The 13,670-nt window shown below is 40.1% G+C and overlaps 1 protein-coding gene across 1 annotated transcript in view; it reads right to left on the reverse strand.

The window, feature by feature from the left end:
- CFAP43 (cilia and flagella associated protein 43) overlaps positions 1 to 13,670 on the reverse strand; it is a 101,093-nt gene that overhangs the window by 50,917 nt on the left and 36,506 nt on the right. The window contains exons 10-15 of the mRNA XM_032609327.1: positions 12,996 to 13,076; positions 8,533 to 8,681; positions 6,641 to 6,744; positions 3,011 to 3,151; positions 2,030 to 2,202; positions 744 to 893 (exon numbers count right to left, since the gene is read on the reverse strand). Of these exons, the coding sequence (XP_032465218.1) occupies positions 744 to 893; positions 2,030 to 2,202; positions 3,011 to 3,151; positions 6,641 to 6,744; positions 8,533 to 8,681; positions 12,996 to 13,076 (798 nt within the window). The remainder of the gene's footprint in view (positions 1 to 743; positions 894 to 2,029; positions 2,203 to 3,010; positions 3,152 to 6,640; positions 6,745 to 8,532; positions 8,682 to 12,995; positions 13,077 to 13,670) is intronic.

Raw genomic sequence — 13,670 nt, forward strand, 5'->3', positions numbered from 1 at the left:
AAATTGATAACCAGTACTACTTGGTCTCAAAACCTAGAAAAGGATCTTTCACTCTTTTGGGAGAAGAAACTATTTTCATTTTTTCAGAGATCTGAGAAAAATGGAAATCAGAATTGGTAGTGGTACTGGTGACATCAAGGTCTGCAAGTGATAGGGGAGGACTCAGTAAGGGCCACACCCTTCTCCCTTATGCTCTTCTAGCATCACGTGAAGAGTCAGGTGGCGGGGTGGCAGCAACAAGCCTAGAGGCCCTCCAGGCCAGGGAGCTAGCCGTAATCAACCCTAGGTTTGCACAGCAATTCACTATTTCCAAAGAAGTTTTGCATGTACCCTCTCACCAGCTCTCACCAGAATCCCACAGGGTGAGAGCAAGCAAGGCTTCCCTAAAATTGCAGAGGAGCAGCTGAAGCTCAGTGAGGCTCAGTGAGTTTCCAAGACACACAGTAAGTGGTGATGGAGCTGGGCTGGAGCTCACCTACTGTATCCCAGCCCCATGTTCCTTCTTTGCAAGATCTCAGACCATTTGTTGGCATTTCCTCCCTTAGAGACTCAAACCTTAGCACATAAATACACCCAGTGTTGGAATCAATAACACCATTAGGGCTAAATAAGTTGTGAGTCAATTTAAATAAGTTGTGAGCCAATTTACTTAAGAGTTCTAATTCCTATTGTAAGAGCTTTTGTTCCTTATATGAGATCAAGACACACATCCCGTAAGTGGAAAAAAAAAAAAAGGAGTTTACCAAAGTATGAATATCTCGGATACACAGAATTCCACACTTAGCTATTGTTATGAGCCACAATCCATGTGGAGACAGAGAGAGCATTCCAGGTCCATATTGCTTGCTTTGTACTTTTTGGTATGACTTAAGAATGCAAATACCACTATGCTCCTGCCAAAGAAAATGACCACATTATAGAAAAGCTCAGGGCAGTGGTACCTTGGGGTTTGCAGTTGAGCATATCGAGTCAGATTCAAATCCAAAAACACTGTCACTGGAAATAAACTGATACATGATAAAGTGGGCACCTGTATTTGCACCACATTTTCCATCTCTGATTGCAAGTAAAAGTTCATTTTGGCCAACTAAGAAAAGCCTTCTTTGTATGTTAGCTACCATTAAAAATCCCAGCCTACAACTGACAATCTTTATTTCTCACTAATCCATTTCACATACCCCTGTGCTCAAGTCAAAATAAATGAGTCAATTTCCCCCCATGTTTCTCATGTATGCCCACCTTCAAACCTCTGCATGTGTTGTGACTTTTGTCTGGAATGCCCTTCCCCAACCCATCCCCACCAATTTGGCCCCCCTCCCTACATAAGGAAACCCACCTCCCTGCCAAGATTGCACGCAATATTTCTCATGTCTAAATCTGACTTATTCTTCAAAGTCCAGTGCAAATATTACTTCCACCAGGAAGCTTCTCTTGAATCCTCCTTATGATAAACCATTTCTTCCATCTCTGAATGTCTTTGTCTCAGACCTTGCTGACATTGTCTACTCTGGGAGAGAAGACCTTTGATTGAAGGATTTAGAAAAGCAAGGGTGATAGATAATCTGGGTCAGTATATGTAGCAGGAAATGACACAGTATGGGAGAAGTTTGAAGAGAGTATGATGAAAGGATGCCAGAAACATAGTTTAGGTATTTTGTGCAATTTTCTTTAGGACTCAGGTACAAAGTTCCACCCAGAATCATCAACCCTGTAGCTGCTGACACCTGTGGAACAGATTTTCTAATGATAGATTTTTAAAAAATAGTTTTGAAAGGCACTAAACTAATATCGTGTCATCTGCACTTTTATCTGACAAGTATGATGTTGTAAGTGTGAGGTTGCTCAAATGTATTTTATGATGAATTAACAAATCATGCTAACATATATCTAATTCAAAGAAATTATGTTACTATAATAAGGACATTTGTTAACTGGACTAGAGTGTTAAAGCATGGATCACATCTAATTGATACGATGTGTCAATCTTGACGGCTAAGAAAAATGATAGCACGCTTAAGTTTTGGCATACTTTTTCAGGAAGAAGATAGCTGCAGATGTATGGCGCTTGGTTACAGAAGCCATATATTCGGTTACTTTGAAAGTTCAAGACAGCTGAGGACAGAGTATGCTCTATCTCATACACGAACTTATGAATGAATGCATCTCTCAGCCTCCCTCGTTCATCAGCAAAGCTTGCAGAAACTATAAGATTTGGGGAAGAAGAGAAATCACTTGCACCATATATTGATTTTATTTTTTAAAAATTGTTATGAAAACTATGAAAAGCAAAATTAAAAAGTTAAATGCTCAATTAATGCAGAAACTATTAGGAGATAAAAATGATTGAAAAGCTACTTGGCTCCATTGGAAATACTTGAGTATTAAATGACTAATAGTGAGTAAAATATCTTTTATACAGTCTTGGTTAATTTTATCAGTTAAGTAGAGACAGCATTAAAAGAAACTCATGATGGTCTAGAGTCTTAATTAAGACACAAAAGTACTTTGAGGTTTTTGACTCTTTTATACTCTATAATTATATATTTGCAAAATAGCTACCCAGATATATTTGTTATCTATTGATAAAATAAAATGTCTATTTTATCAGACCTTTTCATCCCGAAATCTTTCTTTATAATTTTATCAGTGAACGTAACTACACAGTAACCTATCTGAATCTGACTATGTATATTTAAGGCTACAAAAAAGAGACATCACAAAATGACAAATCAATTTGACAAAAGTGACAGTTGATCCTGTTTTTTCTCTGATAATAAGACAGATTCATATGAATGATGGGGCCTAGAGGAAAGTCCACATTTCACGTTATGTAGCAGCCACATCAATTTCATTTTGTAAGACACAGAAAAGGTGGTGGCCATTTTAACCTCTTCACATGTTAAAAGGAAAAAAAATGCTATCACCAGGAAAAAAAAAAAAAGAAGGAAAGCTATAGCAGCTATTCAACTGGATGCCCAGGACAGAATTTGTTGATCATTTTTTTCTTTACCTTGTGGTAGTATTTTAGGCAGAGTAAATATTTCCAGCCTGCTTCTTCCTGTTTCTGGAAGTGGGGAAAGCACCATCACTTCTACTACATCTGTTTCCAAAGGAGACACTGTGGATATTTGTAAAATGCCTTTGCCCACCTCTGAAAGAAAATGGAAATCAACACCACAAGTCATCATTGATAAGTTTATAGAATCTTTTATACTCCCAGGTAAGATATCACACTATAGAACTGCCTTCACTAAATCTTTAGATCCAAATTTATTTACTGGATATTTAAGTGACCTTTAAACATAAGTGATGGAAACATTTTTGATGAACAGATGGGGGCTTCTCCACATTAGATGTCTGGGTTGGCAGATTCAATCCAGCTCGGTTGGACTCAGCTTCTTTCCAGACAGAGAGGCCTCCAGAGTCTGCCATGTCCACCCCACTCAGCAGCAGCTGCACGCTCTGGCCTCTTGAATGTCCACTCCAGCCATCTGCCCATTCCCGATACTGCATAAACTCAGGCATCAGTGTTCTTTGCATTTGTAGTCAAGGTTTTGCAGGTGTGGTGGGATTACACATGCCTTTGTGAGTTTGTCCTCCAGAAACCCAGGTGATCTGACCTCTGCAAGGTGCTTGGGGCTCACCTTGGATTCTCTCCAGATTCACTACTGCCACTCTCCCCAGGGACTGTTCAGCATGTGTCCACTTTCTCAGGCCCCATCTCAGCCCCTCCCCTCCCTCCTGAACCTCTTTGTCTCTCTGTTCCAGAGGAGTAGCTGTCCCTGGGCTCACACACTGACTGCCTCATCCTAGCCCTCACCCCCTCAGGTGTCCACTGGATGACCTTTCCTCTTACTTAATGAGGAAGACAGAAAACATCTGACACAAACTTGACCTCAACTTTCTTATCCTGAATCTCACATTTTCTCTCTGTTTGTACCCATCTTCCTGCTTCATTTCTTGACATTTTTGTGGGAACAAAATGTAACCCTTTCCATCTGTGATTCTGAGCCCACACCTCTAATATCCTATTACACCATGTGCTATCAATTACCTTTTAATTTCCTTGTGTCTTGTATGGCTTCCCCTATTCAGTCCTCAAGACTCCCCTATCTTCAAATTAGGACCTTCCTTCAACCCTGCTAATTCTAATTCTCTTTTAGAAGTTACTAATTCTCTTTCCTCCACTGCAAACTTCTAAGAACAGAAGTTGCTACTTACTGACTTCCTTTTCTGACCTCCACTCCCTCCTGAACCTCTTTGTCTCTCTGTTCCAGAGGAGTAGCTGTCCCTGGGCTCACACACTGACTGCCTCATCCTAGCCCTCACCCCACTCACACTTCTGCCACAATCCACCCCTTCACGTAGCCTTCCTTCTTCAAGCTCTTCCTGGAGTGGGTGACTCCCAGTTCTGTCTTTACTCTGGTCCATCCTTAGTTTTCTTCACTGCCTTGTCTTCCTCTGCCCACAACTTCAGAGTAGGTAGCTTTTCCCATCCCACACTCTGACTGACCAGATATATTGAAAAATGTAACATTTAGGCAGGACTGGTACCCATTCTGAGGTCAGCCATAGGTCCTACCACATTCCATGTCATCTAATTTACATATTTAGGTTACCTGTTTGACCTCATTAAACAATTGGATTTGCTTCAATTCTGTCTTAAACCATCTATCTCATCAGCTTCCAGGATTTCAAGATCAGAATTCTATCATTAGACTTTGAACTACAAATCTTCATTTCCAAATTTATGGTAAAGATTCCCAAATGAAGAGTTTATTGGCTTCAACTCTACAGAGCTATCACCCTATCCCTCTACCTCCATAACTTTCTTTTTCCCTGAGGTTTTTTGTTTGTTTGTTTGTTTTTGCGGTATGTGGGCCTCCCACCGTTGTGGCCTCTCCCATTGCGGAGCACAGGCTCCAGACGCGCAGGCTCAGCAGCCATGGCTCACGGGCCCAGCCGCTCCGCGGCATGTGGCATGTGGGATCCTCCCGGACAGGGGCACGAACCCATATCCCCTGCATCGGCAGGCGGACTCTCAACCACTGTGCCGCCAGGGAAGCCCTTCCCTGAGTTTTTACTTCAATTGATGACAGCAGAAACTTCCACCATCCAGGTTAGAAACTTTGGAGTCATTGCTGATCACTCCCTTTCACATATAATCAATTTTCAAGTCCTACCAATTCCATCACTCAGAGCTGTCCCCTCCTTTCTCTTCCCATGACGGCTGCATGGCCTCGTACATTGTGGAAAAGAGCACAAGCCCTGAAGTCAGTCTTCCTGAGTCTGAGTCCTGGCTCCACCACCACCTACCTTCACGGCTTTGAACAAATACTTAACCTCATTGTACCTCAATTGCCTTATGTTTAAATTGGGCATAACAGTAGTCTCTACCTCATAAAAGTTGTCTGTAAGAATTAAATGAATTAACACATGCCAAGTACTTAGAATACTGGCTATCACATGGCAAGGAATCCCTCAATAAATGTTGGCTATTGTTATGATTAATATCATTTCTTGCCTAAGTTACTGTAATATTATAGTTTCCTAACTCGTCTTTTTTATTCCATTCTCTTGCCTTTCTGCTCCAGCCTTCACAGTGATGCCAGAGTCATCCTCTAAAAACCAAGTCAAATCACACCAGTCCCATCTTGAAAACATCTGACGATGTGTCATTAACCACAGAACAAAGTCCAGACTCCTTGGAATGATGTTCAGCGTGCTCCACTTTCTTTCAGACTTTTTCACCATGATCATCATCTAGTAAACTCTTATTTACCTGTTAACACTAGACTTCTTACCATTCCAAGTGCCTTTGCTCAAACTTTTGTCCCAAGCTAGAATACCAACAAGCCCCATCCTCCACTACTTTAAGTCTTTGGAAAACTCTCCCCCAGTCCTCTGTGCCACCCCATCACTTCCACTCCTTTCTTCACACATGGCAGAATTAATTGCTTCTTCCCCTGAGCCTACACAGATCTCTGCTATTACTCTTCCACTAAATTGTTTCCTTGACCTTTCAATGCTCCTACAGAGCCTAGGTTCAGCATCTTACACCTAGCAGGCACTCAATTTTTAAAAATCAATACATAGATTTTAAAATATACATACATATTTGGTATGTAAAGCCAGAAAGAAAAGTATTAGTTCTTATTATTTATCACCTAAGTGCTATCTCACCTACCAAATCTGTGGTTTACCTGGGCGTTTGGATGCACATTACTGCAAAAGCTGGATGTCATTTTGTTTAAAGAGGAAACTCTAAAGATGCATGGAACAAAACTTTCTTTGGATATCTTAATTAAATAGAGATCAAATGTTATTTAAAAAGTATTTCAGGGATAAACCAACCCAACGTTCCTTTGTAGTAACATTAGAAACATTTAGCCATTTCATTAATTCACTAATTGATTCAAGAAGATTTATTTACCATCAACTATGTACCAAGTACATGTACCGAAACCTCTAAATATGATGTGGGAATTCTCTTAAGTAACTTTGAACAGTTATTTAAATGTCTCTGTTTTAGAAAACATGCTACAAGTAATTGTTTCACCGCAGCCCCATTTTCACAACTTTATATTCTTTGGAATAAAGTGACCAACATTTTAAGTTAATAAGCATTCTACGTAAGTACCTATGAATCCAAGAATCTGAAATAAGCTTGAGGGTTTGGCATTGATAACAAAGACGTGTCCTTCTGATGTTCCAACTAATAGATATATTCCTCTCTGGTCATACCTAGAAAAGAAGAAATCTGATTATCAGATTCTACTTGTTTCACTAATAAGATGGTAAACAAATTTATTGAATGACAGCATGGAGATACATCCAAAACCAGCTATTCTTATGGTTTGTGATTTTTAATATTATCAGACCTTATAAAAGGCGAGTGATTATATATAAACGTAATCATTACATTCTAGGCTAATACTGTTTCCCAATTGCAACTTACAAGTACACGGTCAAGAATATTCACTCAAAATGGGTAACTATTTCATCATAAGTAAATGAAATATGACAGTAAAGCTTTCTTAATATTTCAAGTGGACATAAGCAATTGTCAAAGTAGTGATGAGTGGAACATTCCAATGCCTCTTAGTACCCATCCTGGCAGAAAGAGGAAGAATGTAGTGAAATGTTTCTATCCTATCATCAAATTGGAACAAGTGGGAAATGCAAATTAGGGTAAGAGAGAAAGATCTGAAAAAGGAGCACCAAAAAATACAGTACAGAGGAGCAGAATGTAAATGGAGGGAGACTACAGATCCTTCCCCACTGAGCCAGAGGCAGCAGAGCTTGTAGGAACAACACAGATGGTGGAAACCCAGCTCCTCCCGGCACTAGTTGAGCAATCTTGGGCAAATGCTTCCCTTAACCTCTCTGAACCTAAATTATCTCACTTGTGAAATAGGAACAAGCATAATACTTTTCTGAATGTGGGGCAAATATCACACTCAATAAGCTACGATGTGTGACAGCACCTCAAGCTGTAAAGCAGGGCATAAATGTCATTTCTTATTAATACTTACCATTATGATATAACGAAAGAAAGAATAATAACATGAATCTAAATCCAATGCTCTATGCTGTCTTCTTAAAAGTATTGCTTCAAAAAATTTGAAATTGGGCTTCCCTGGTGGCACAGTGGTTGAGATTCCGCCTGCTGATGCAGGGGACATGGGTTCGTGCCCCGGTCCGGGAAGATCCCACATGCCGTGGAGCGGCTGGGCCCGTGAGCCATGGCTGCTGAGCCTGCGTGTCTGGAGCCTGTGCTCCACGACGGCAGAGACCACAACAGTGAGAGGCCCACGTACAGCAAAAAAAAAAAAAAAAAAATTGAAATCAACTAAATGTCCATCAGTATACTGTCTTTTAAAAATTATGGTATACCCATATAATGGAATGCTATGTAGCTGTAAAAAAGAATGAGGAAGGTCTTCATGTGTGGATAGAAGACTTTCTCTAAGACATACCATTAAGTTGAAAAAAAAAAAATTGAGGTGCAGAACATTGTATATGGTTTGCTGCCCTGTAAGAGCCAAGGCAATGACTCTGGAGCCCAATTGCCTCGGTTCAAATCCTAAAACTTGCCATTTACTATGCGTGTAATATTATTATTTAAATTCTTTGTGCATCATCTTCCTTATCTCTAAAATGGACACAATAAGAATATCTATCTCATGAAGTTAATACAACAGAAGTGCTTGGCACACTCTAAGTGCTTGATATTTATTCATATAATTAAAAGGAAGTACTTATCTTTTTTGCTTGTTTGTGAATAAAATATATCCAGAAAAAAGACATGAGAAATTGGTAACAGGCTGCCTCCAGCGAGGAGAACTGGGTATTCAGGGACAAGCATGGGAAACTTTACCATACACTGCTCTGTACTTCTTGAAGGTAGAACCGAGTCAATATATTAATTTTCAAAACAATACATGTAAAACTTAAAAGAAATTAGGGCTTCACTGGAATTCTCAACAGACAGGCCTGACAAAGTTGCTGGCAGAAGCAGGCATTACTTACAGGAGGTGCTGCACGGGCGATTCAGAGAGATAGGCCTTATGAACTGAGTGAGGGGATTCAACGTCCTGGATGTTGAGGAAGTGGACAAAGCCACCCTTGGTCCCCACGGCTGCAGAGAGGGAGGAGGGAGAGCAAGCCAGAACTGTTGCCTGTTTAAAATAAACGTCATACAGAAACAGACTCACAGATATGGAAAACAAACTTGTGGTTACCAAAGGGAAGAGACAAGGAGGGAGGGACAAATTAGGGGTATGGGATTAACAGACACAAACTACTATACATAAAACAGATAAGCAACAAGGGTATACTGTAGAGTACAGGGAATTATACCTGCTATCTTGTAATAACCTATAATGGAGTATAACCTGCAAAAATACTGAATCACTATGCTGTACACCTGAAAATAACACAGTATTGTAAATCAATTACAATTCAGCATAAAATAAAATAAAATAACCCCCCAGATGCTCAACTTCACTGTGCCAGAAAACGAAACCTGCTCTCCCTCACGTAAGAATTCTACAGTTTATTTGAAAAGCCTGCAGAACAAGAAGAGTGGCAAGTGTTGTGTGGTATTACAAATTATACACTCAACATTCTTCAGCTAATCGATAGCATAAGAAGTCACAGCAATCTGTACATCCTCCTCTTTTATCCTAAAATTAGAATGATAAAAATATAAGGAAATTGCTTGAACTTTAAACCATGGCTTCATTTCTATCCTTAAATGATTGCAAAATTATTATACCTGATAATAATGAAAAATAAGAAATTTAAAATATATCCCTAGCATCTTTTGGACATCTTTATAGAATGTTAGCGATTTTTAAAAATCAGCATTCAACTGCTGGATAACGGTAGATCCTGAGATGCTGGCATAACTGAGGAAGACTTAAGAAAATAACTATTGAGTTGGCCAAAAAGTTTGTTTGGGTTTTTCCATAAGATGTTACAGAACTTTTTGGCCAACCCAATATATCACTGGACCATGTGGCCTGTCACCAAAGAAATGCATCACAGATTCCTGCTTATGTCACGATCATTTACAGAAGACGATGTCTAAGAGAATAAATTTTTTGTCATGATACTTAAGGAATCAGATTCATTCCTCTATAGTTGTCACTGACAAAGCCCACTGGGTTTCCCGGGAAAAATAAGATGGAATCTAGGTGATAAGGTCTAACCTCTTCTTTTGTGCTTCATCTAGTTTCACTTGCTCATAGGGTGCTGTGTGCCGCAGTCTTGCACCCAGCACTTCAGACCAGGAAGGTGACACCTCGCCTCTGTGGCCGTGTGGAGAAGCGCTGCCAATGACACCGCAATTCAAGATGGCGGCAGTGGCAGGCAGTGCGCAGAGACACTGCACCCAGAACCTGGATGTGAAGCCAGAGCAGCACAGCTGCACTAGCCCCGCGAGAGCTCCAACCCCCCCACCCCGTCCCCGCAATGAGGAGAACCATATAGAGCATCCCCACCCATCCCCCGTCCCAAAAACCTGTGCTCTAGAGCGAGAGCTCCCACCTCTCCGTTCTCTGATCAAAGAATAAAACTTTCCTTTGTTTCTGAACCAAACTCAGTCTCAATCGATTGGCACGGGCAACACCAGAGAAGAGGACCCCTACTGGGGCCCAACTCAAAAGGGGTGGTAACATAATTACATTTTGTAGTTTGTTTTGAATAAAATAATGGAATGTTAGAAATAGAAAAAATCTTAAAGAGATCATTGTTTTGCAGACTAGAAAACGGAGGCAAAGAAAAATGTAGCAATTTGCCCCAGGATCCCATAGCTTGTAACAAAGCTCAGAGGAAAACTCAGGTGTCCTGCCCCATTTAGAATGCACAGTTTCCCCATTGAGCAGGTTTTCGTTTTGTTTTTTAAAGTGAATTTTCCAAGCCTTAACCAGTTTGAATCTTTAGTGGTATCTCAGTATGAAACTGGAAACGAAGTGGTGAGGGTTTGTTTTTTTAGCTAAAAGCCTTTATGGGAGATCTCAGTGTGTGTGTGTACGTGTGTCTGTGTGTCTGTGTTTCCTCAAAATAATCAGTTGAAATTACCCTCCATTCCAGGGCTATTGTGGACTAGGCTACATATGTACAGCGATATTTGGAGGGGTCTTAGTTACCCTAGCAGGCACCATCAGGGGAAGCTAGTAGTGTTCATGCATCCTGCCATCATGACACTGAGCAGGGTTCTCTAAGGACCACTGCCTAAAATGCTCATGGGGAGCACAGTCCCCAGTACAGGCAGGGAGATCTGGCCTCAGCACTGCTGGGTCAATCCACTTATCATTTCCCCACGGGGCAGCAGTATCCTCCAGTAAGGAGAAACCACTGACTCTCCCCAGTAAGAGCTGAACTACATGAGTGTACAATGCCTGGTTTGGAGCTCAATGAAGGGTTGTCTAATTAACTGTGACAGTCGTCCGAATCTCTCCCCTCTGATCAGAAGAAGGGAAGATATCTGAAGCAGAAAGAGGGCCTTTTGGTGGTACCTATATCCCTCCTTAGCCAGGAAGTGCAAGGTAAGTCCTGATTATACAGACCCTTGGGTGGGTTGTTAAACATCTCTATGTCTCTCATCTGTAAAAGGTGTGATCAGATGAGCTTTAAGATTTTTCTAGTTCTAGTAATTCTAACAGAAATGAATACATATAAACCTTGTCACATAGATTATGGAATCTACACATATTCTTTCAGGTAAGAATTTTTATCTTTACTTTTTAGGATGAGTTTTTTATCTCATTGAATTTTATGCATCTTGTAATCCTCTTGCATCCTTTTGCATCTTGTAATCCTCTTATGTGAGGTATGATGCTTCATCTTGTATTATAACTGAGATTTTAATTTATAACAGAGAAGGATTGTAACTTCTCTTCCTACTACCAAGGTCCATATCTCATCTAGAACTGTGTAATACAGAAAATGATAAGTTAAGAAAAAATAGCATTACCACTGTTTCTTGGTCTTTTTATATCTTTTAAAATATTATTTTATGTAAAATGCACCATGAACATGGTGGAAAGAATGGTATCACCTTATGGTAGGCTAGGGTTAGGTTTAGGTAAGGAATTGTGGTTTGCCACCCAGCATCAACACACCTTCCTTCTGGAAAATTTCTTGAATATCCATTGAGAAACCATCTCTCCCCTATTTTCAGGGCTGAGTGGAACAGATCTGACTCCCATTTCCTGGCTGACTTTAAGCCAGTTAGCATTTCTCATCCCCCTGTCTACAGTGATTAGTTCAGGGTTATTATTAAGACATTAGGAGGTATTTACTAAGCCTTCTGAAAAGGAGAAACATTTTCTCTTCCTCCTCCCACTGTAGGAGGCTTTCTTCCCTGATGATCTGATGTGACGTTGGTACCTGTGGCATTTGGGTACCACTAAATGAAGCCTAAGATGAAACTAAAGACATAGTATACAGACAGAGAGGAAAACAAGATCCTTGGTAATATCATTTGAGTTGCTAGATCAAGCCACAGCTGAGCCCAGACAAACTCTATACTTTATAGTTGATTGAGTCAATAACCCCCACTTTTTAATTTTTGGTTCATGTTGGTTAGAGTGGTACTTTTCTTTCATTTGTTTGTTTTAATTTATTTATTTTTGGCTGCACTGGGTCTTTGTTGCTGCACGCGGGCTTTCTCTAGTTTTGGCGAGCGGGGCTACTGTTTGTTGCGGTGCACGAGCTTCTCATTGTGGTGGCTTCTCTTGTTGTGGAGCATGGGCTCTAGGCACACGGGCTTCAGTAGTTGTGGCACGCGGGCTCCAGTAGTTGTGGCACGCGGGCTCAGTAGTTGTGGCTCGCAGGCTCTAGAGCACTGGCTCAGCAGTTGTGGCGCACGGGCTTAGTTGCTCTGCGGCATGTGGGATCTTCCCAGACTAGGGTTTGAAACCATGTTCCCCTGCATTGGCAGGCAGATTCTTATCCACTGCGCCACCAGGGAAGTCCCTTTCTTTCATTTCTAACCAATCCTCTTGAGGTTAGATGGGGTCATTTATCTAGTTATGGTCAAGGAGATGTATCATTTTTTAGTAAAAGCACTTAATTGCTAATTCAAGACCTTCCAGCACTCTTCCCATACCATGGCACTGAGGAGCTATTAGCTGGTGGAGCCTCTGTCGACTATGTTCCCTTAAAGGCCATGTGGAGCAGAGAACCTGTCAATCCACAATGAACTTACAGCCTGAGTGAGATATAAACCATTAGGGTTTCAGGAATAACTACCACCACAGAAAATCTTGTTCTTTCCCATACACCAATAGATTACCTTATGTTCCACCCTCTGGGCTGTGGAATATACTTTATACACAAGAATTACTCTAATATATAAGGTAAAAATGCAATAAGGCCTCTGTAATGAGTATTTCCACAGACTATTGACATGTGAATATGAAAAAGTAGGTTGGAGTAGAATTCAATATATATATTTTTTAAATTCATTTATAAGGCACACTTACTGGGATATTCAGATAAATCCTGCTGACACAAGCACCATCCTCTATACCCCAAACACAAACTTCTCCTGACTGTGTGAGAGTCTGTAAAAGAAAGAAAAAGAAAACTCAAATGGAAAACAAGACTTTGCTATGGAGTATGTTCTAAATTCCTTTCTAGTATGTCAATCTGATGATTTAGTATAAAATTTCATTTTATTTATGTGGATTAAAATTACAATTTCAACGTCAATACTTCTGATTTGAACAAATATTAACTATTACCTTTAATGCAATTTAAGTAACACATAATAACTAATTAGGATTAGAAAAGTGAAATAAAGGTTTTTTTTTCTGTGTAACATAATTGAAATAAGTTACTTGGAAATTCAATGAATTTCCTAGTGAATAAGCCTAGAAATAGAAAATCACAATTGGTATTTTAAAAAATTAATAGACTTTGCTTTAAAGAGCAGTTTTAGGATTACAGAAAATTTGAACAGAAAGTAGAGAGTTGCACTTCCCTCCCTGCCCTTCCCAATATCCATACAATTTTCCCTGTTACTAACAACTTGCACTATTGTGGTATATTTGTTAGAATTGATGAGCCAATACTGATACAGTGTTATGGACTAAAGCCATAGTTTACATTAGGGTTTACTCTTTGTGTTATACATTCTATGGGTTTTTGACAAATGT

This window comes from Phocoena sinus, chromosome 16 (genome assembly GCF_008692025.1).
Source record: "Phocoena sinus isolate mPhoSin1 chromosome 16, mPhoSin1.pri, whole genome shotgun sequence".
NCBI lineage: Eukaryota > Metazoa > Chordata > Mammalia > Artiodactyla > Phocoenidae > Phocoena > Phocoena sinus.